General features: G+C 34.8%; 2 protein-coding genes across 2 annotated transcripts in view; one reads left to right on the forward strand and one right to left on the reverse strand.

The window, feature by feature from the left end:
* Positions 1 to 25,585, forward strand: part of LOC111507545 (uncharacterized) — a 490,644-nt gene that overhangs the window by 222,851 nt on the left and 242,208 nt on the right. The gene's annotated exons all lie outside the window — the stretch shown is intronic.
* LOC111508766 (uncharacterized) lies at positions 7,157 to 24,757 on the reverse strand. Its single transcript, XM_023164373.2, has 3 exons — positions 24,554 to 24,757; positions 17,553 to 17,954; positions 7,157 to 8,678 (listed from the first exon to the last, which is right to left on the reverse strand). The coding sequence occupies exons 2-3, from the start codon at positions 17,951 to 17,953 to the stop codon at positions 8,492 to 8,494; spliced, it is 588 nt and encodes a 195-aa protein (XP_023020141.1). The 5' UTR covers position 17,954; positions 24,554 to 24,757; the 3' UTR covers positions 7,157 to 8,491.

The following is a 25,585-nucleotide window of genomic DNA, read 5'->3' on the forward strand; positions in this document are numbered from 1 at the left end:
GTGCCCCACTTGCAGGTATGTTCCGTCTCGCAAATAAATTGAATGTAATGATCGATATAGATTGGACAGATTCTTACTAAGGAATTTAAGTAGAAACGTCATTACACAGCTAGTGGCAATGTCTTTGTAAGATCATCACCCTCATTAATCTCCGTTAATAACTGACTTGTTTTTTGAGTGTATTATATTGTAACTAATAAGGTCATCTTTGAAATTAGACCTGTGGTCTTTTAGGGTAAATAATTAAATAGATAAATAAAGTTTCAATGATTTTTTTATAACAGATTTGGTAGCATTGATGTATCTGTTTCAATTCTATCACTTTATTGGAGTATGTGCTGATTAGTTATTTCTGATGGTTTTTTCTTCTGGGTCACATCCGGAAAAAAATTCTGTGTATGATCTATACATTGTTGTATATATTATTCGTGTTATGTTTCATTTTCTCTCATTTTTTCTGGAAGTTTTCTTCTCTTTACATAGTTATGAGTAGAAAGTCAAAGAGGTTTTTCTCAATAGAAAAAAAATTTTATGTCGCTGAAGTGACGTTAATAAAGCCTAAGCAACAACCTAAATGCCTAAATGTTTTAGAATGACAACATTTTGAATAATTTTAAGATCCGCGCAAAAACATTGCAGAAGTGGTGAAGAAAGGAGTTGATCATAAAAAGGGAGTATTGCAAACACCCAAAATACGGAAGGCGATCTTTGAAGGAGGATATTTCCTATAAAAAATACCCTTGAACATTATTTAGACCTTCAACCAGAAAAATCAACCATTGAGAACTGGTTTGCTAAGTTTAACGGAGGTGAAATGATCACCAAGGACGATGCATGCAGTGGACGCCCAAAGAGGATTTCGCCGACAAAAACAGTTTTGGATGACCGCAGAGTAAAATTAATCGAGAAAGCTGAAGATAAAAGAGAACGTTTGGACATATTGTAGCATGAATATTTGGGTATAATGAAACTCTGTAATAAGTGGGTGACGCGCGAGCTCATAATCGACCAATAATAAGAACGAATTGATGATTCTGAGCAGTGTTTGAAGCTATTCCACCATAAAGAACCCGAATTAATGAGTCGAAATGTAATAATGGATAAAACATGGCTCAATCGTTTTCCACCAGAATCAAAACGATTGTCATCTAATTGGACTGCACGTGATGAACTGACTCCAAAGTGTGCAAAGACGCAACAGTCGGCTGGCAAGGTTATGGTGTTAGTATTTTGGGATTCGCATGATATAATGACAAAGGAAAAACCATCAACAAGGAAGTGCTGTTCCATCACAAATCTCTGAAAATGATGGCAAAATTGCATGAATTGGGTTTCGAATTACTTTCACATCCACTCGCAGTGACTTTTTCCTGTTCTGAGGCCACGAAAGAATGGTCATTGGAAAATTTAGCCCCGATGAAGAGGCAATCTTCCAAACTGAGGCCTATTTCTAGGCTAAAGACAAATCGTATGGTGGGACAACTGGTATCAAAAAATTATATGACTGCTATAATAATTGTATCGCCCTCGTAGGCAACTATATTGAAAAATGAAAGGAAAAAAGTTACCTTACGACTTTTTCAGCCCAATTGTTAATTGGAACTAATTAACCCCTCACTCTATTCAAGTATGCCATTATAGCTCCGTAGGTGGTGGACAGGTACGTTTTATCCTGGGAGAATCAAGTGAACATTTTCTGTCTGACATGGTCTACAGTTATTTTCTGCAAACATGATCTGCAGACGTGCAAAGACGGACCGCTGATCAAGTCCTCACGAGAAGGAGAAAAATGTAGCATGGTCTGTCAACACAAAAAAATTCAGACAGTGGTGGTAGAACACATACACTCTACCAGCTGAACCGAGAAACGAATTAGGTTCTCAGCATTCAGCATGAAGTAATGACTTCTTTTGAAAGTTGGCGAAGTTTGAATGTACGAGCTAGAATAAACCCTCGTAGGTTGCAGTGAAGAGTCAAATTGACCCATTCACTAACTATACTATCATTATTTGCTGGAACTATTTTTTCAATCCAACATAATGTCTGTTTCTTCCTTCTGATATGCTGAAATGAAAAAAAAACCTGATGTTTAGATTTTCGCATAAAAAATTTGCCTCAGAATTTAGACAGGATTATCTTCAACTATTCAAATGAATATTTCTGACAATAGAATATGAAATTTGATAAATGATATCTGTGTAATTGCGTCAATGAATTATTGGTATACAATTCGATGAAGCTAATTGAATGTCAATTAATATTCAAGACAACATCAAAATCCTTTTAAGCTCGAAACTCCTTATTGATACAGTTGAACAAAAGTGTATAGAAAATATACATCGTTTTCCATTATGTATTCAGAGTTAATGGTGACTTGGTGTCCAAATAATTGAACTGCTAGCGTCCATTTCTCTTGAGACATGGCTGATAAAACAAATATACTTGGGTTTATTTCAGAGAATCTACTTTGTCTTTTTGAAAGATGTGTTAGAGATTATCATAAGGGGATATGAAACTTTCGATAACTGTGATGATAGTTAGGAATTTGTGTTACTTTTCAATGGCCCAATCTTGATGTTGTGTTGTGAATTAAAATGAGAACTTCAAGAATTCAAAAGTAAATGCAAGTTCTTTTCTGAAACTTGAAATGAAAGTGGTTCTCGATGGATAAGAAGAAGAAATAAAAATCACATTCAACCAAATCGTGAAAAATGTGAAATTGAACAGAAATTTTCCAAAGTATATTTAATATTTTTCTAGATAATACGAAAACTTTAATTTTTATTCTTCTGTGAATGCCTCAAAAATGGTTATTAGTTTTCAAATCTAATCGTTCAATTACATGAATGTTACTGGAGTTTTTTTCCCAACACCAAACCGTTATTTTAACACCACGACACGTGTTTCGATTACCAAGTGATCATCTTCAAGAGGAAGAAAATAATGGTTTGATGTTGGGAAAAATCTCCAGTTATATGATATGGAGGATATGATTCTATCGGTCGAACTCGGTATTTATTTTAATCCATTTATTTATTTATACACTGTTCTACAGGTTACATCCAACTACAGAACAGGGATATTAGTAAAATTACAATACAATACAATACAATTACAATAAGTTATAAACAATACATATACAATTAGCTGAAGTAAAAAGACCCAATCTCAGAGATGAAACAGTAAAACATGTCGAGCTGACAATTTGCAGAATTGCATATTGGGACACATGTTATGCAGACGTGAACGTTTCAGAATATTTGTACGTGGTGTTGGCAGATAAAAAGAATTAACGACTCCAGAGGTTGGTCTACGTACATTGAAATTCAGTTTATGCAGAATATGTTGGTCAATAATTAAATCATTAATCAGTTTGAAAAGAAAAATTGTGGAGTGACAATCACGACGGCAACTCAAGCTATTCATAGCATGTCTAGCTACCGATGCATCATGAGGAAATCCAATAGGTGGATAGATATTGTCTGATCTATAGGAGAGAAGTTTTAGGAAACGACGTTGTACTGATGGATTCCAAATTATAGATGCATATTCTATTTTTGATCTGACGAAAGCATAGTATAAGGTTTTCAATGTAGATGGATATGAGAAATCTCTGGAGATTCGTGCAATAAATCCATGCATTCTGTTTGCAGCCGACATAATGGCTTCAATGTATGTTACGATGGAAAGTTTTGTATCGAAGGTAACACCTAGATCGGTGAATATGCGAGGCCGTTGAAGTGGAATATCGTTTATTAAATACTGATGTGTTATTGGACGATTTTTTAGTGTGTACGTCATAACATTACATTTACTCGCGTTTAAAGGAAGATTATTGCCAAAACACCATTGCTCAACACGTTTCAGATTGAAAGAAACTTTAAGACAGTCCTCCATGCCATTGATCTCACAATATAATTTCAGGTCATCCGTATATATCAAACAGTTGATAGGTTGGTTCTGGTTCTGCGAAATTCAGGTTCTAGGACGTCGAGATCATGCGCCGTTGATATAGAGCGTTCTGGTTTATTTCGGACTGATGAATCCTCTGTTCTGGTTTTGACTGCGGAATGATCCTAAACTGTTTTGAACCGTCCCGAATCGTTCTTGCTCTCGAGGCTGAACTGTTGAGAACTGTTCCCGTTGCTCATGTGCATTCATGTGGAAATTCCTTTGGGCTATTTGCTGGGATGTTTTTTTATTTATTTGATTTGAATAATTGATGATTGAGGGTAGATAACATTTGAGCTGACTATAGGTATACGCTACATAACAAAATTTACATGATTAATGGTATTTTCTCGTCTCCATCTCTTCATATATACGATAAGTGGTACAGTGATCTCCTCGAAAGCTTTCTGGTTCAAACAAGTGTCCGAGACTATTTCGGACTGTTTGAGATTTTTTGTTTGTACGCACCATGTCTTGCGCAGTTTCCAAACGTTTTGGGATGTAAGAACCAGAACAAACCTGATGTCAATGACCTCAAATATGTCGTTTATGAAGGACTTAGGTTGTTTTCTTGTGGAACACCCGAAGTAGCTGCATATTTCATGAATTTGAAGCCATGGAATATAACATACTGACAGTGAAGTATGGTATAAAAAGTTGGATCAGGTTCAGAGGTATTAGTGAAAGAACAAAATATTGTCATTCCAATAAACTGATGCTGAATGTACAGAAAACAAAAATTATATATTTCAATAAGAATAATCTAATCGATAGCGAAGTCCTTTAGACACATAACTCCACTAAGTTTCTGGGTGTAATGATTAAATCACTCTCATGCTCATTGCCTGAGCATATTGAAAGTTTATCAAAAAAGAACTCTTCAAATCCCACTTCACAATTTTGCAATTGAAGTATGAACTTCATGAGACTATTCATATCCAAGTTTATTATTCATTAGTATATTCTGTATTATTATTTCACATCATGTTATGGAAAAATGACACATAAATAAATAGCTCAGTCGGTAGCCAGGCGGTTCGACGTGGGTGCTTTGTTCACTCACTCGAATTGACTGCTGTGTTGGTCGGTGGTTCGAACCCTAACCTGAACGAACGATTTTCACTTGCTATCGTCCAACCGGTGTTAGGAATCACACGTTAAAAGGTAAGACCTCGTTAATACTCAGCTCGCACAAGTTTCGACTTCTGAGGGTTGTCGTTCGCTGCTGGTTAACGGAAAAACATATTTCAAAACAGATTTTTTTAAAACAGATTTGTTACATAAAAACGGATTGTTAGATTGATTTTCAACATGAAGCCACGTGATTCTTGCTTGCACATCGAAAAACATGAAAATGAGCTGAAAAAAAAACAATTACCACCACCAATATTGCACTAGAAACGGTACAAATTTAATAACAATGACTCACAGAACATCCGCATTTGAAAAATTGCCAACTTATGTTGGGGTGAAAATATATAATAAACTCCCGAATCTAATGAAGGCCTGTAATACTCTCGAATTCAAAAAATCACTGAAAGATTTATTATTGGCTGAAGCTTATTATACATTACAAGAATATTTCGATGATTGAGTTTTTGTGGATATATTTGTGTAAAGAATCATATTCTTTTATATTTCAATTTTACATTTCTATACTTGTACATTTATACGTTTTTCACATTTTCACATTTTTATTTATACAAATGTGTATACATATTTATATTTTAGGGATCTACGTTCAAATGTATGTTTGTTTATACTTTTTCTTTTAAGGTAAACGAAAAATATATTTGAATAACACTTCCAAAAAACAAATAATGAAATTATAAAACAACAACATACTTATTAGCAAGTACAAATATTCAATATATTACAATTATCTAATACAAATCGTAAAATTATAAAACAACAACAAAAATGATTTTGCGCTCCGGGGCGACTTCATTGATTTTCAGTTGCAGTAAAACCCGGTTGCAGTAAAACCCGGAAAAATCTGCAGAATCATATCATCTGAAGATCTTAATCTGCCAATGTTCTCTCTCCAATGAAATGAAATGTAGGGTGCCTCCAGAGGCTCCAATGAATTCAATACTTCGCCAGAACACTTTCAAAGGCGTAATAATGAGACCAGATTCAACGCTGAACCACAGTGAACAATGCCTGCATGAAGATTATAATAGTGATCTGCTAGATTGAAGTGTTCATATACTTCGAACCTTCGTAACAGTTTGGTGCTTCCGTTCAAGGTTGTGTCATATTTGAAGATCATCAGTGTTATCATTAGATTGACTGGTGCCTCAGCTATAACGTGTGATTCCTAACGTGTTAGGAATCACACGTTAAAAGGTAAGACCTCGTTAATCCTTAGCTCGCACCAGTTTCTCAACTTCTGAGAGTTGTCGTTCGTATGGGGGCGGCGGCTGATTAACGGAAAAACAGTTTTTAAACAGATTTTTAAACAGTCACTTAGTTTGGCGCATGTTTCGCAATACAGTCGATCATCACCTGTAGAAGTTAGGAAACGCTAGTTGAAATTCCAGAAATTCACATACGTTTTTGCTACATCTTGAACATTTACTACAAAGGAAACAAGTTAGGATTGTTCCAGCAAGAGATCTACAAACACAAAATGAGATAAACTATACGGAATCATTCAATTCAGAGCGGTCAGGAGTATTGATTCTGTTATTGTTTTGCTCACGAAGAGTATTCAACAAGAACTCCAAGAACTCGGAACAATCCTCTTGTTGTCCTAATGAGTATCTAGTGGACTTCAAAGACTTCAGGAAATCGGTTGGAGGGAAATATGATACATTTTTACGAAACTGCAGCTGCATGAATAGTTCAAATTGTATATTAACTTTTGTTTTTTGTTTTTATTATGTTCACTTTGGATAATCATTTTATAAGTATAAATTGACATGTTCAATATCATGTAGTTGGTCCATGAATGAATAAATGTCTTTCTTTCTTTCTATTCCTTACTACACCTCAGGTTCCAGACAGTGAATCACAAGTTTAATTATATCTTCAGAACGCCAGACTATTCATAGAAATTTATAAACTGTAGTTTTTCTGTTATCCTCATTCATAATTCTAACAATTCAAATAATATTCCCGAAATGATGTTATGGACAATAAACAGATGGTAGGAATAGTAATACATTAAACTCATTCAGTATATTAATATATTCATATAAAAAATAGTCACATATCTCTTTAATACCTAGTCAATATCACAGCGAATTAGTTAACATTTCAGTCATCAAATGAAACATTAAATATCTAAAACAAATTTTGAACTTTATTTACAAATCCATTCGTGGAATGGTCCACTCAAATTTAAAACACGAAACACAAATATAACACTGGAAATCCAAATCAATTACAAAAAATGTTTTTCACTTTAAAATATTCGGAATACTCAGTTCAGTCAATACAATTTATCAGAAACAGAACTATCATCCACAAAAAAGAAGATCCATGTCACCAAATACATACTACTTTCATTTTCCTGAGTATGACGAACCCAACTATAATTTTTTGAATAGCTACATTTTCATGAGAATCATGTTTTTTAGAAATACACGTATACGTTAATATTCATTATATACAAATCTGTGAGCCGTTTCATATTATACGAAAATATAAACAGAAATATTCTGTGCTTACATTTATTTTATTGAATTTCATGTTCAGGATTTTGTCATATTCGTAAAATTGTATTACTTTCGAATTGTAATAAAGTAACCAGAAACCTGTAAAATCACATTTTCTGGTTGTTGGTATGAATCCTCTCGTACATTGATTACATAATATGGCACCTGCTATCATCAACCTTAATTTGAAATATTAATGGAGTTCAAAAATTTAAATTGAAGCACTCACTGTCTGTTATCGAAACATGAATTGGCGTACATCAGAGTATTTTGATATATGAACTTAACAAAAATATTATGTAGGCTCCTTTTTGAATAAGATTTGAAATGTTTCCACTACAAAGTCAAATTATAGTTTCACTTCACATTTTTCCCGTAATTTCTTTATGATAGGTAGTTGGAAATGAATGGTTAACTATTTTTAGATAATGATAAAAACCAAATGGGAGCTTGTTCAGAAAAAAATTGTAATCAATTATGTTTCGATTATATTTTCAGGAATTCGGCACGAAATGAAAGTAATTAGTATTTTTTTTTGTGAGAATAATACTGAAACAGGAATCAATCGATACAAGTTTTCACAAAATATCATGAAGAAATTGAGGATCAATGAATTTCCCTCTTTTGAAAAAGAGGGGTCGTTTCTTCCTCTTAAGTGAAAACTGAATGGTCAATATTTTTGAATTATTTTCTAGAAAGGAACAATAGCAGCTATGGATTTCATTCCAGTTATAACTTCATATATAAGTATTTGAAAAACATTCTGAACGTTCTTCAAAACACATAATATTTGATGTTACAAAACCAGTATTATAGCATTCTTGCACAAACACAGATGTGACTCCTATGACTACGAGTAATTCCGTTCTGTCTTGCCCTTAGCTAGAGACTGGCAAAGATCTCTCAATTTCTCTGGAACAACGACGACATACTGACAAGCTTCCTCTAGTTACTCTGCCTCCATGGAATATGGACCTTGGTCCTTCGTAAATGCCATATCCCTGCCGTTTCATTCGCTTGTTCCACATTTTTCTCCCGTTTGTGGTAGGTGGAAAACTCCTGTAACTGAAAAATATATAATGGTTATTCAATAGAATCTGAAATTTCGTCTTTCGTTTGCAGGAATAACTACTGGGCACACACTACTGGGAACATACGTCAAGTGTGTTTTCAAGGAAAACAAGTTTTGACTCGAAAATCATCGCAAAACCTTCCACCCTATAGACATATAGGAAGATGATTTCGAATTGTAACCTGTAAAGAATTATCGTGGTGGCACTTTCTTGAACTCAATCAATTTAATCCAACTTCTCAACGAACCCTAGTAATCATTTGTTGAGTGATTTTTCAGGCCAGCTGACAAGTGAAACTCTACTCAGTGCTGAAAATCTGATCCATACACGAAGAGACGGTAAGAATATTTCACTCCAAAATTTGCAGATGTGAAAATGTGTTTGTTTGAGGGTTGTTGACAATGTTTCGTAGTGCATTTCATCAGTTTGGACTTCCATTGTCTAATATGATATAAATTGATTTGAAATCCGTGAAAGAATCTGTGAAAAAAACAAAAAGAATATCTGATTGATTCGGCCGTTACTTAGTAAAGATCCATAGTAATTTCAAAAACTACACCTCACGATTTGATCTCCACAAACTTTATTTGAAGGAATATAATCACAACATGTTTCGCTAGCATAGTAGCTTTTTCAAAGTTTCTGGAGATCAAATCGTGAGTAGTTTTTGAAATTAAAAAGATGAGCTGAAAAAACTGAATTCACAATGAAATAACCAAAAACCCAAAAAAAAACTATTAACACGAGCTGAAAAATTAAAGAATTATTAACAGAAAATGAAAATGAAAAATAAAATCGAATGATTCCAAACCAAGTTACTTCATGACGTTTCGATTGTTAGTATCCATAATCATTTTCGGGTGGTAACTGGACTCATTCCTTCGAAATCTGACTATTTATAAGTCATTCGACTGCTTTCACCTATTCCCTCATTCCTCTCTCCGCTTCATTGGATTTTAGCGGGAGCTGACCGTTTGGCGGGAGTTGGTCGTGTTCCGCTTGATTAGAGGTTTCCATATGTTACGTATCTCTACGCTAGCTTGGCTAGATGCGATGTTGGACAACATATATGCGGCTTCTTTGAATTTTCTCCTAAACCAGTATTCCTCCTTGTGGATGATTTCAGACTGAGCCCACTTGATGTTATGTTGATGAGTCCATACATGCTCTGCTATTTGCTGGTTTCTCCTCGCTGCTTGTGTCTCTTGTGCTCGGCAATGCGAACTTTCAATGACCTCTTAGTTTCACCGATGTATGATTTTCCGTACTCTCAGGGTATCCGGTAAATGCAATACTTGGAATCGCAGTCCGCGTTTGGTGGTGAGACTTCTACGGATTGTGTTCCCAGATCTGAAACAGGTTCTGATGTTATACTTGGACCCAATCATTCGTATCGTTTCCGACAATCTTCTGATGTAGAGAAGTACAAGTACTGGTTGTGGCGGCTTCTCTTCCTTGATGAGCTCTTGATGTCTTCTAGCGAAAGCCTGTTTCAACATTACTTTGGATTAACTATTCCGTTGAAGGTCATTTTTGACGATGCCTAGTTGGCGTAAAGAATTCGTCCTTCAGTTGGAAGTAGCAATTTCGTTCACAGCATCCTAGTAATTCCATGATTACTTGTATCGGTAAGTTTGTTCTATAGTTCAGGTCCCCATAGCTTCTTCTGTATGATTTGAAGTGCTTCTTCGACAGGAACGTCGGTGTAGAGGCTTTCCACGTCGAAACTGATCAGTGGATCCTGCTCTTTGACTTCGATTTCCCCTAGTAGTTCAACAAAATGCCTTGCATTTTTCACAGAAGATGATGTTTTTCCTTGCAGTGGTTTACTTATTGGTAGAAAAAATCTGAATAAATTCTGAGTGGCTGACTCCCTGGAGCTAATGATCGGTCTGAGCGGAACATACTTCTTGTGGATTTTGAGTAGTCCATATAAGTGAGGGAGCTTACTGTGGTACCGGGAGCTTACTGAAAAATAGTCTGGTACAACTTCCTTTCAATTGATGCAGTAGGGTCTCTTACGATCTTCGTGTATTTTCCTTTCTGAAGCACCTCTTTGATCTTTTGTTCCTAGAGATCAGTATCGATCACAACAAGCGTTTCCCTTATCTGCAGGTAAGATCTTGATGGTGTTGTCTCTACGTAGCCCTTTCAGGGCTCTTCGTTCTTCATTGCTGATGTTAGGTGTTGGAACTGGTTCTCTATCTAGCTGTTCTCTAATTTTCCATCTGAATTCTTCTAACTCGATCTGATCAACAAGCAAACTGGTTGATTCCATTGCAGTTATTATTTCCAAAGTAGGCACAGATGTTGGTGTAATAGCGAAGTTCAGACTTTTCCTCAACAAAGATTCCTCTATGTCTGTGAGCGGGCGAGAACTCATGTTGATGACGTTGGCGGCATCATAGTTGTCCTGTTTCCGTTCTGCATTTGGGCATTGTTTCCTCAGCAACTTTCACCACTTCCTGTTGTGAGTTTTCTCCATGTCTTGTCGTATTTTCAAGCAAATTCTTTCAATCATGGCAAAGATTGCTCCATGATACTCTTCCAAAGTCTCTCTTCTTATTTCTTCAAATCGTTCTGTGGTATCCTGCATCAGAGTTGACCTCTTCCAATGGTGGTAATTAATTTGAGACCTTATCAGTGCTCGGCTGGCGCTTTCCAATATGCGTTTGGCTGTCTCTCCTGGGATTGATGATTTCAGTAAAAAACCTTTGGGTATGATCTTGTTGTCTCTAGCTCTGCACAAGAAGCTGAAGTGAGAGATACGTGACATATGGAGTTATGTTTGGACTCATCAACATAACATCAAGTGGGCTCAGGCTGAAATCATCCACAAAGAGGAACACTGGTTCAGGAGAAAATTTAAAAAACCGCATATATATTGTCCAACAACGCATTTAGCCAAGCTAGCGTAGAGATACGTGACATATGGAAAACTCTAATCAAGCGGAACACGACCAACTCCCGCCAAACGGTTAGCTCCCGCTAAAAATCAATGAAGCGGTGAGAGGGAAGAGGGGATAGGTGAAATCAGTCGAATGACCTCTAAATGGTCAGATTTCGAAGGAATGAGTCCTATTATCAGGCAAAGATAATTGTGGATACCAACAATCGAAACGTCGTGAAGTAACTTGATTTGGAATCTTTCAATTTTAATTTCAATTTTTATTATGAATTAATATTTCAGCTCGTGTTAACAGTTCAATTTTTTGGTTTTTTGGTTGTTGCTTGTATGTTATTTCATTGTAGTTTCAGTTTTTTGCTTGATAAAATTGTTTTTTCAGCTAATCTTTTTAATTTTTCCACAGATTCTTTCGGGCAATTCAAAGGTTGTCGGGTGTTCAAGGTATCAGATTACCACCTTAATGATCGTAGCAAAAATTCCATATGAGGGCATCTGAAGATATATCAGATTCAGCTAGGGAGATTTTTCCGCCTATTTTTTGAATAGATCTTTTTTGGAGCGTAAGCGTTTGCTGACCTGTTTAAGAGAAATTTGTTTCCTCTCCTGATGCAGATTCTGCTTGTTCTGAAATATTTGGTGCGAAGCAGGTTTATAAGAAATCCTGCATTGTAGGAAGCGAATAAGTTTCTCTACTGAATTGCCCAAAAGGAGTTGAAAAAGTAAGAAGTTCAAGAGAAACTTGCTTACTCTCCTGATGCAGATTCTGCTCGTTCTGAAATATTTGGTGCGAAGCAGATTCATAAGACATCTTGCATTGTAGAAAGCGAATAAGTTGCTCTGCTTAATTTTCCCAAAAGGATTTGAAGAAGTAAGAAGTCTCTTCTCTCATTTCTATAACCAAAAAGTCAAAATCTTTGGAAACTTTAATATCTGTAAATGTTCTCTAGGAATTCCCCCCACAGCAGTATCCTGCATTACTGTGACGGAAGTGATGCATCTTTTGAAGACGGGAAGACTCAACTTAGGGTAACGTCATCTTTGAAATGCCAGATGATTGGAGAATAACAGAACCAAAAGTAATAGGGACTGTTACTTGAATATTTGAATATTTTTAACAGAGTCAAACAGATTTCATTGAGAGGCATAACATTATATCCCCGATTCAACATGGTTTGCGATACAATATGTCCACTATAACTGCTGTAACAGCTTTTTACACAAAAAACTTGGAGTACATCGCGGCTGGTGAATGCCCTGCTGGAATATTTTGTGATCTCAGTAGGGCATTCGACTGCGACCACACGATATTATTGAATGAATTAATTATATTCATATTGAATAAGAGGAAATGCCCTTGACTGAATAGAGTCTTTCACCAGAAACAAGAGTCAATTTGTTTCGGTGAATCATAGATCTGAAAATAGTCATTGTAAATGTATTTCAAATACTCAGGTTTTGACCACTGGAATACCTCTAGGATCAGCGTTGGGACCGCTATAATTTATATTATATTGTAATGATGTTGGGGCCGCGGTTGCTGAGAATACGTGCGTTATATATGCAGATGACACTTCTAATTTCGGACAAAGACAACACAATTTTGAAAAAAACTTGTAACACGGTGTCAAATCGTTTGGTTTCATGATGTGCTGCCAACTCATTTCATTTCAACTCTCGAAAAACTTTACTAGTACGGTTTCATCACAGGCAAGAAAACTGACCGACTCATTGAAAACTACCTATAGAATTCAGGTTTTCAAAACCACCCTTAAAAGGTTTTTATAACAACATAATTTTTATACCATAGATGAATTTCTCAATCTTCCGTAATTTTATTTTCCTATTACACTAATTTAATGAAGCTGGAGATGAATTAAGTTGATATGTTTCGTATGCATATGACAGTCTTTCATGTATGTTTGGTTCGATTTTACTAGTTTGACCTATCCTTTAACTTTGTAAGTTCTACAGTATAAATAAAGTGATTTGATTTGATTTGAACCACTTCTTCAATGGTTCTTATTAAAATACCTGGTACAAAATGAAGATTTGTGTTAAAATATTTATTTTTTAAATTTATTTAATGTCACCTGTAGTGAGAGACGTTTTATTTTTCAAATTTGATAACGTATTCAACTCACGTTTAACACTTTTGAAAATAATTGAACACTTCAAAAATTATTTCACGTGCCTGACTCTTGATTACTGGTTTTTGTTCTGCGATAACTTTTTTTTAGAAACAACAAAATTTATCCAGACAATGCCAAACGCCAAAAGCATTGGAGGACAAGTAATGATATAGATATAATAATAATGATAATAATAATAATGAATGATCTTAATTTTTATCTTGGCTTACGCTATTCTACCACTCAACCAAGAATATTTTTGTACATGAGAGTATTAATAGTGATACAGTAGCATAACTCAAAACTGGGACCTGATCTAGGTTTTAACATCATGTGACAAAAGTATATAGAGGTAAATTAATTTGGAAAAAAAATATGATGTGAAATGCATTAGATGATTAATTTAGGTTTAATTTGATTTAATTTGATTCAATTCATGCAGATTCATTGTATACCGAAAAGGATGGCTTTCGTTTTATTTTTAAACGCAGAAAAAGATAGTGATTTCAGTTCGCAGGATATGAATTGTACTCGGTTACAGAGAAAGAACATTCAGAAAAAGATAGAGAGTGACGCGGAAGGGTAAGCATATTGATGTTACGAAGGTTTCTAGAATAGTACTGGTAACGTGGAGTAATTTTGGAGTAGAGGTATTCTGGACATTGGTTTCTCAATAACTTATGAACGAGGCATACAAGGTGATGTTTCCTTCTATTTAACATTTTCAGCCACCCAAGATTGTTTAAAAATGTTGTTACATGTGGTTCTGTACAGAGCATTTGTATGTCTTGCAAGAGCTGTAGTGGGGGTTACATTAAAAATGAGTTTGTGCGAATGGGGGCGGGCTCGCCATCACGTTTGGCGCTTGCTGTACTTTTATATTGAATCGAATATGATTCACGGGATTGCTACACAATATAGAATATGAAAGAGGTGAAATTCACTTTCATGAAACACTTTCTTCCTCAATGCACCATCACCAATCTGGATAATATTACATTACAAGCACTCAATTCATTCATAAAATCACAACTTCATGACATGAATGAGTTGAATCTACTCATTATTTATTTATTTATTTATTTCATACACTATTCTACAGGATGAACCCAATTACAGAATAGGGTGTAACAGTGGCATTTACAAATATCTAATTACATAATATACTTTGTGAATCTATATATAAAAAAAATTAAAAACAGAACTGTCACTTAGATAAGAAATGTCTTTTCATTTGTATAATCTGGCAGTTGAATATATCTAGGATATGACTAACAGAATTAGAGGTATCGCCCATTGTATAAACTGGAGATTTTTTCATTATATTTGTACGCGGAGTGTTGAGATAAAATGTAACACTATTCCTAGATCACCGTCTAGGAATCCAAAAATTCAACATGTGTGAAAGTTGAGAGCAGGTGATGATATTGTTTATGACCTTGAATAAAAAAAGAAATCAATAATATTTACGCATTACCTCGAGACTACAAAAATTATGAGTTACAAGCAATTCATAATAGGGCATTCCTACAGTAGGATACGTGCCTTCAAGTTTGAAAGACATATATTCTAGAAAGCGCCTCTGTAGGTTGATTTATATGAACCTGATAGTAGGGACTTCACACAACAGATGCATATTCCAGCCTAGATCGAACAAAAGTGAAATAAAGTAATTTCAACGTTGAAGCTTTTTCGAAGTCTTTTGTATTTCTAACTGAGAATCCATACATGCGATAAGCTGCTGTTAGAGTAGTGTCAATATGTCTATTGAAAGAGAGGGATGAATGAGAAGTAACACCTAGATCAGTGAGTGTATCAGGACACTTCAGAACTTGATTGTTTATGACGTAGTTGTGTAAATTCAAAATCGTTTTTAGTGAGTAAGACATTACATTACATTTGGATATTTTGAGAGATAGATTATTTTTCCGAAACCTAGTAGCAACGCGATTTAAATTCAGAGCGAGACGTTCGCAATCATTAGAACATATTATATTGTGATAGAGTTTCAAGTCATCTGCGTATAAAAAAAAATTGACATCAATCTCAGCTCCGATATCATTAATGAACATATTGAACATTAGGGGTCCTAGATTTGATCCTTGTGGTACACTACATGTGGCTATATACTCGATAGACTCGAGGCCATTGAGTTGGACGTATTGCTTACGATCGTAAAAATACGATTTGAAGAGGGTAATTGATTCATTGGATAACCCAAAAGTCGGAAGCTTGTGGAGCAGGGTACTATGGTCAAGACTGTCGAACGCTTTAGAAAAATCAGTGTAGATGACATCAGTCTGAGACGGATAATCGAATCTCTCTGCAATGCATTGAGTGATTGTTACAAGATTGGTGGTTTGTTTGAAGATGATTGACAATGTTTCATGATTAATTTCACTAGTTCTGACTTCCATTGTCTACTATATAAAATGATTGGAAATCCGTGAAACAACTAAAAAAGAAAAATTAAAACTGAATAGCTGAAAATAATAATTATATTAAGCAAAATAATCCTGAAAGGAAATAATACTGAAATAAAATACAAGTAAAAATAGAACAATTGAATAAATAAAATAAAAGTAAAAAAGTGGAGAGATTCCAAGTCACGTTAGTTCACGACGTTTCGATTGTTAGTATCCACAATCGTCTTCGGGTGATGGCTGTCATCACCCAAGCACAATCTTTAATGATACATGCTGGAATATGATCAAGTCCCACAGTAATTTAGGCTTCATTATTTTAGGATATGATAAACATCTTTAAGCCTGAAGTTTTTTATTACTAAGCTGGGAATATCACTTCTGTTGTTCGTATGGTCATTTGATGTTGACACTATATAAGAACCACTGAAGGAATCTGCAAAGCAATCAAGAATATCTGAGGAATTATGGAGTAGCTTGCCTTCATGTAACATTTTATCTCCGATTCAATTCGTATATTTCGACTTGTTAATGAATGAACAAAACTTATTGGGGTTATGGATAATCTCGCTCTTAGTTTTCTGAATGAATTTTTTATTAGCTATTCTAATGGCTCTTATGATTTCTGCCCGAAGACGTTTCAATTCGTGAAAAACGCAAATGTCGACGTTTTTTAGTGTTTACACCAAAATTTTGATTTAGCTCGAATTTTTTTTATCAATGCAACATCAAAGTAGGCTGGATAATTATTTTTAAATTTTATCGAGAATTTTGGCACGCAGCGTTCAAATACACTGTATAATTTTTCATAAAAGTGAAGACAGGCATCATCTGCATTGCGAAACGCATTCAGAAACGTACGATCGAGATTGAGGATCAGCTCACACATGAGCGGAAAGTTAGCTTTTTTAAAATTGTATGCATCTTGGAAAGATGATTCAAATTTATTCTTCGAGTTCATTTTGGAGTTCAGTTCGCATGTTATTTCCAAAGCAAGATGATGACCGTCCTCTTTCACTAATGGATCTAGGGATTTTTCAACGAGACAGAAGTGATTGCAGAACACCAGGTCTAAAAGTCTGGGCGTCTCATTGAAAACAAAGTTATTTTGCAATAAGCTGAAAAACTCTGACATGTTGTTCAACAGCTCATGTCATCAATGAGGAGAGATTAATTTTTGGGAGAAGTTTTGGCCATTTGTTTCTCGAAAGTAGAAATCCGAAACCTTTCGTTTTATGCTGGCATGTTTGTTTGTTTACACAAAACAGAAAGAAAAACATGACAGAAAGTAACGCATGAGCGTAGAGAAAATCGTGATGGGAAGGCCTATTTCCGATTTGTAAAAGAAGTGATTATTGTATTTCTAACTCAAGAATATCACACTAGTAGCACAAAAAATAACTTACCACACGTTGCGGTCTACAATTGTGAAGTTGCTTGGAGCTCTGGTAGCCTGTCCTCTTTGACATTGCGGAAATGTGTCATCCATTTCAGTTGAGGCATCGGGAGGAAGTGTAAATTCATAGTCAACAGGAGCCTGAAATTCTGGTGGCATCAGGTTCAATACCGCTCGAATCTCGTCAGTAATTTGGATTACAACTGCATCTGGCAGTTGATATACTGATGATGCTAGTGCTTGTGATACTGATGGCGGTTCTAATGGTGGTGATGGTGGTGGTACTGATGGTGGTACTGATAGTGGTCTTGATTGCGATGCGGCAACTGGTGGTTGAGTTTCTTCTGGTTCCCCTTCAGGGGTACTTACTTCACTGTCTGTGTCTCTGCAGGTGTCCAGAGCACAACCCATGCTGAAATTTCATCGCGGTTTCAATGAGAATCAACAAATTTAAATGGCTTTCACAAATTTCATTCGAAATCAGAAACCTCTTTGAGCGAGGACAGAATTATTCGTGATATTTAAACAAGTTGTACCATATTGGATAGAATAGAACAGTTCATTAACTACGTCACATAATATTGAATGAATATATAAAACAAAGAAGTAAATTGAAAAATGTGAAAAGATTAGGCAACGCAGGGTTTGTCTACGTACGTATACAGGGTATAACTAAATCAGTGTAAAACATTCAAGGAGGTGATTCTTCATCGAAAAAAAAATAGGATCTTTCATATGAAGGAATTTCATTGAAGCATCCCTTGTTAAGATCCAGTCCCTTGAAGGGGGTACATAAAATTCGTATAACAATTTTTTTCACAAGCACTGAAATAGTAACAATATTGAAATTAACCTGACGTTTTGTACTACCAAAAAGACACTTAGCCAGTAATTTATTTGGTTTACCCCATGTTTGTAAGGGGTGGAAAACGCAACCCCTAAAATTTATTTCCAATGTAACTTTTTGTCTTATTATTTGTTTACCATTAAAAAATGTATTTCCGATAGCCTGTCTCATTCTTAACAAAGAATGTCTCTTAGGTTTTTGTCCAAAATAAACCAGTTCGTAGCAAAAAATTATTTTAGGAACAACTACACAGATATATCGTCATAAATGCGAAAATACGAAACTAATCTATCTAGTAGGTCGCTATTAGCGATAGTGACAATTGAATTAGTATGACGCTGTCTGTTTGTGAATTTTCGAAATTGAATTATTACTAATTGTGTGTTATTGTTCTGTTCTCAATTTGTTAGTTTGAAAATTCACTTGTTATTAAAATGGCATACACAAATGAGAAAATGGCTGATATGCATTACGTTTACGGTCTGTCGCAGAGGAATGGGTCAGTAGCTTCTAGAAGATATGCTGAAATGTATCCTCAACGGCAGCATCCTTCACATAGAATATTCGCTTGACTTCATCAACGATTACGAGAATATGGTTCATTCGACAGAAGAATGCAGGATAGTGGTCGCCATCGAGAAGTACGAACACCACAGCTTGAGGAAGCAGTATTTAATTTGATTGAAGAACAACCTTCTACCAGTACTAGAAAGATTGCTTTCCGGCTAAATGTTGATCATATGACGATATTTTGAATTTTAAAGGAACAACTTTTATACCCTTACCATCTGCAACGAGTACAGGCACTACATATCACCGCAAGATTTTCCGAACCGTCTTAAATTTTGAAATTGGATGCTGAAAATGATTGGAAGAAATTGTTGCTTGCTGAAGACGATAGAATTCACAGAGGAATGTAGTTTTTCTCGGGACAAGATTATTCATTTTCATAATTACCACATATGGGCTGATGAAAACCCTCACGCTATCGTCGAAACCAACCTTCAAGAACAGTTTTCTCTTAACGTGTGGCTCGGAGTTATTGGGGATGATTTAATTGGGCCTCATTTTCTACCTCCTCAAATGAATGGTGAGGCATACGTTCAATTTTTCAGAGAAGTGCATCCAGTACTGCTGGAGGAAGTTCCTTTGGGCGTCAGAAGGGATATGTTTTTTATGCATGATGGGGCTCCCGCCCATTTTATTCAAGTAGCACGTCAGCATTCAACTGAAACATATGCAAATCAGTGGATAGGTCGAGGAGGACCACAGAACTGGCCCGCTCGATCCCCGGATCTCAATCCTCTCGATTTCTCTATTCGGGGCCATTTACAGCATTTGGTTTATCGTACTCATGTTCACGATGTAGAGGACTTAAGAAACCGCATCATCGATGCGTGCAGGGTATTCAGAGAGACTCCAGGAATATTTGAGCGAATACATAGCTCAATGCGTCGACGTCTAGACGCATGCGTAATGTCTGAAGGTAGACATATTGAACATTTACTATGATTTCTACATGTTGTGTGTTTTGTTATTAATATATTAGTTTTGTTCATTACATTCATTAATCGTTTAATGCAGGTACTAACTACAAAATAACAATAAATCCAGTTCGCATTTATGACGATGTATCTCTGTACAAATGATAAAACAAAAAGTTACATTGGAAATGAATTTTAGGGGTTGCGTTTTCCACCCCTTACAACCATGGGGTGAACCATATAAATTACTGGCTTAGTGTCTTTTTGGTAGTTCAAAACGTCAGGGTAATTTCAATATTGTTACTTTTTCAGTGCTTGTGAAAAAAATTGTTATACAAATTTTATGTACCCCCTTTGAGGGGCTGTATCTTAACAAGGGATGCTCCAATGAAGTTTCTTTATATGAAAGATCCAATTTTTTTTTCGATGACGAATCATCTCTTTGAATGTCTTACACTTATTCAGTTACACACTGCATAAACAAATAAATATTCATCTATGATAATAGGGGTATTTACAAACTACCACAGTACAATCGATACCGATTGTACGTGAACGTACGTGAACGTACGTGAACTTTCCTAAAATGATCGTAGTATTCCGAGACTGAGTAAAAACATTAGTTGAGTAGCATTTCCTTGATGGCTCTTTTGAATTTGGTGATACTAAGCTCTAAGTTATTTGGCAGAAAGATGAAAAGATTGTAATCAACAGAATTAATATTTGATCTGGTCAAACGATAACGGCATGTTCTTACCATGTTCTTACCACGCATTTCTCGTGATGTGTTGGTGTATGTCAGACTGTTTCTCTAGCAACTGAGCATTTTTTAATTTCCAGTAGCATGGGGGACTATTTATATTTTGGAAACTGTTAACACTATTGTCAATTGGTAAAATGTGGCAACACAATAATGAAGTTTGACATTTTTCAGCATGAACGTACTCACAACGTTTCGATGTAGAAGTGCTAGTTGTTTTTTTCAGGTACAATGAGTTGAGAAAATCAATTTACTCAAAGAATAGAAACTTCGAGAGAAGGTTTCCGTTGGATTACTTTTCACATCTTCCGACGTGAATTATCTCAACAAAAATGTGTGGATGAACTCAGTTCTCCATATGTCGATGAAGCACCATCAAAAATCACATTATATCACTGGTATAATGAATTTAATCGTGGTTGTGGTTTAGTTAGCGACAAATTCCGTGAAGGTTGCCCAAAATCGGTTGTTGTGCCACAAAACATCGATGCAGTGGTGCATGAACTGATAATGAAAGATCATCATGTGACATATTGTGAGATAGAGGCATCCTTGCACATCAGTTTCACTTTTGCATGAAATGTGTTCTCGTTGGATACCCCATAATTCATCAATCGCCCAATAAAAGGCTCGTGGTGGTTCTTGAAAGGACGTAAATAAACTCGTGACAGGTGACGAATCATGGATGTATGCGTATGAGCCGGAAACAAAAAACAGCAATCGACCAGGTGGGTATTCCAAAATGAGCTATATCCAAGAAACTTTGTTCGTGAAAGAAGCACAACGGAACAAACGATCACCTTTTTCTTAGGCCGAATGGATTATGTGTCCACTGTTTCGCATTAGCAAAGTAGAACGGTCAATTCTGAGTGGTACACAAACATTTGTTTTCCGTAAGTCTTCGTAGAAATTCGTAAAACTAACGGCCGAAGACAATCATGACAATGCGAGCTGTCGCACATCTCGTCAAACAGGTGAATTTTTGAGCAGTCAAAACATCGAATTGATGATGATCCTGCGTACAGTCTTGACTTGGCACCCAATGACTTCTTCTTGGTCCCGAATATCAAAGGAGAATTGCGTGGTCAACGATTAACGAGCGCCGAAGGAGCGGTTGAAGCGTTCAAAAACCATGTTTTTGAAGTGTTTCAAGAAGAATGGAAAAACTGCTTTGACAAATGATTTGAACGAATGCAAAAGTGTATTGATCATCAAGGGAACATTTCGGAAAACAAAGCCATTTTCATTAAAAAATGTTTGTTATTATTTGCTATTCCTGAAATAAAAATAGTACCTCTCTATGATGAAATCACTTTTGAATAAAATTATTCGTATTTCCATTGATATAACATTAGATATGCACCTAATAACTCTGGCTTCTCCGAAGAGAATTTTTTTTATAAACAACTGTAGTTCACGCCAAACTCATTCTTCAAAATGTGATAAAGCATCATTTTTCTGTGAAAGATAACTTTTTGGTTTTCAGTTTACAGAAATATAAATGGGAAAATTCCTAAGGAAGTAAAAAAGCATTTAAGTTTCAAATAAACTCTATTTATTTGTATAAAGATGGAGAAGCGGAAACCAAAAATCTTTTTTTTTTAGAAAAACGTATATTAACAAAAAATAAACCCTTTTCAATCAAAACATTTTTCTATTATTGAAGTTTTTTTCATTTTGGTGCCCACTGTCGAACGTAATGTTTCATAATTCATTCACGCAACACTCTATCAAAAGAAGTTTTTTCCCAACACCAAACCGTTATTTTAACACCTCAACACGTGTTTCGATTACCAAGTGATCATCTTCAAGAGGAAGATTAAACAGTTTGATCTTCCTTGTTCTGAATTTATTTTACGCCACAGGTTCCGGTTTCACGTTTCATTATGGAATAAAGATATTGAAAAAATTAGAAAGAAATACATACTTTAATTGGAATTATTTAAAATCTTCATACTCCTAAAATTAAACAGATTCATAATCGTTTGTTTGAAGATGGTTGACAATGTTTCGTGGTGCATTTCATTATTTCGGACTTCCTTTGTCTGATATGATATAAATTGATTTGAAATACCTGAAAAAATCTATAAAAATTAAAAAGATTGACTAAAAAATAACAATTATATTGAGCAAAGAAACTGAAATTACAATGAAATAAAATACAGGAAACAATTAAAAATTGAACTAATAACAAGAAATTGAAAATGAAATTTTAATTTTTATAGATTCTTTCAAGGATTTCAAATCAATTTATATCATATTGAAGAAAGGAAGTTTGAACTAATGAAATATATTCATAATCATGCCACAAGACACACCAAATCACTGTCAAAAACGAAAAACAAACAAAGGAATCGGTATATCATGATGGAATCCTTATATATAATTCAATTCCAGATACTGCAAAGAAGTACAATTCAAATATCAATTGGAAAAAATATAATTTCACAAAAGGCAGCTTGACAGAAGCATAACGGTAAAATGACCAGCTCGTTCTTCTGACTTGAATCTGTTGAATATTTTTATGGAGTTATCAGAAATTAGGCGAATATCAGAAAGAAATGAATAACGTCGAAGGTTCTGAATACAATATTCAACAGAAAATTGTGCAAATTTTTCTGGGTACAATACAGGATGGTCTGATGAACTCTGAGAATCATTTGTCCCTGTTCAGAAACAACATGCAGTAATTTTTTTTATTGACGACTTTCACTGTCCTTAACTTATTTTCACAATTCCTTATATTCTTTGCCTTGCTTGATGCTTCGATTTGTCAAATGCAGTTTGATGAAGGATTGTAATGAAGAAAACGTTTGAATATGAAAAAAGTCGGACAATCACCTGTAAAAACTGAACCTACTCCGAACAATCGAATTCTGTAAAGAGAATTGAAAGATGCTGAATTACTTTTTCCAAAAATATAATGAAAGAACACATGTTTGTGTATTTTTTTAAACAGGGCATTTCTTTAATGCCCCTATTATTTTTTGAAAACGTCAACTCACAAAATTGAAATTTGGGATAATGACATTAATGCATGAATACTTCATTTTGAAGTGGAATTGACAGATGCATCTTTCAAGATGGCGACTGGGCGACTGGGTGGTTCTTGTGACATCATTTTGGAGCTCCTGATGAATACTTCACAACCCTAGAATATAAAGTCAATATCATGATCAACTACAAAATAGCGAAATATTTAATGATTTCTTGAAGACAAACACATTAATATCGATATGTCTAGAAATATTCCTTTTTATCGGCCATTTCGCAATTCCAACAACTCGATATGGTTTGTTAAGTTATTTTTTGTTAAATAAAAACGTCAAAAAATGTCAGTACGACAATGAATATCATTTTTCATTTAGAATATTCTCATTCAGTTTTCAGTTTTACTAGTAGAAAGGTACCACGTCAACAATCTCTAAAATGGTCAATTTTCATCCAATGGAAGAAAACAATTGAGCGAATTTTAATTAGGAATCGTCCTATCTGCAGAAAATATTTGAGGGAACTTGTATCCTAATTCACAACTACCAGTAGTGTACATAACCAAAAGTCCCCAGGTCATCCGTCCATTCCGGAAGAACAGCAAGTGCAATCTCACCAATTATAATTGGTGAGATTGGGGGAGGGCATTGAGGAAATGCACTGTATGATTGCGAATTTCTTCTGGGAAATTTAAGTGTAGGATAGAATGATCTTAAGATGATCAGAATTTCAAAAGGTTTCCTAACCTCATTTTCTTTCAAATATAGAAACGAGTATTCATGTTCAGCATTGTGGAAAACACCAATTGAAAAAGTTGCATTCATCATGAAAATGTGAGAAAAAATAGTGTAAAATGTTTTGTTTGGACAAGTAGTTTGCGTAACTCTGTGAGTTACGCATGAGTCAACAATAAATACTTTCATACTTACTTTTTCAGATAATGTTCCAAAATAATTTTCTTGCAGCAACCGCTAGTCAACACACTGAGTGTACACCACAATTCCTTTTCACAGGAAAACAAATGAAACTGTGAAATCAGTCACTCATTAGTATGATAATTCAAAAATGAAAGACCATCCTACAATATTTCTACCGCCCATTGATTGTCATTGTATTTACAGATACACAAAAACATCGGATCGTAAAAAGAAGAGTAGAGCATTCCCTTTTTCAATTGACCTGAAAAAACATTTCAAAGAAAATAATGATAGTTATCCACTGAACATCTATCGAATGTGAATTAGGAATATAATACAAATCATTTGAGCTTTTGATGAAATCTGCTTCAAACATTATTCGTTCATTTAGTTGAGGTGGAAATTTTTTCGAAATATCCTCATTATGGATTATAAGAATTGATGAATTTGAAATTTGATTTTAATTTACTCCTTCATGAATATACCGCTTTTCAATTGCATTCAAGTACCTGTAGTGAAACTTCCTGATATATGAATGGATTAAAAATGAAGTAGAAATGTATGTTTTGGTAATTAGTAAAATAGTAGTTGACGAGGTAGGCTGTTTCTGATTTCTTTAGGGGAGTAACAGAAAGGTGCTGATGAAGGTTTTTGTTCAAAACTTTTTGAGGTCCATCTATAGATTGAATTTCCCAAATTATTTTTTTGCTTATATCTTCTTTATTCGCAGACATATTGAATATCTGTTTACATTTTGCTATTGGCACTTGATGTGGGCTATCAGAATATGTCCATGAATTTTTTATACAGGGTGCCATCTGACTTGAAATTGAATTTTATTTTATGTTTCCGGATGTTTCGGTAATATTTGATTATAATTGGGTGAATTCTTCCCTTTAAATTGCGGTCCTGAAAATTGTTTGACTGAGTTAAATAAAAAACAATAGCAACTTTCACGTCTCCCTATGTTCCGTAGAGTTTTTAGAGAATTTTTTTTCATTTTCAGGTACCTATTCATTTTTTCTTATATTTCCATTGCTCTGA

Source organism: Leptinotarsa decemlineata, unplaced genomic scaffold (assembly GCF_025532065.1).
Source record: "Leptinotarsa decemlineata unplaced genomic scaffold, Ldec_3_MD MMD2_tig00026282_RagTag_RagTag, whole genome shotgun sequence".
Taxonomy (NCBI): Eukaryota; Metazoa; Arthropoda; class Insecta; order Coleoptera; family Chrysomelidae; genus Leptinotarsa; species Leptinotarsa decemlineata.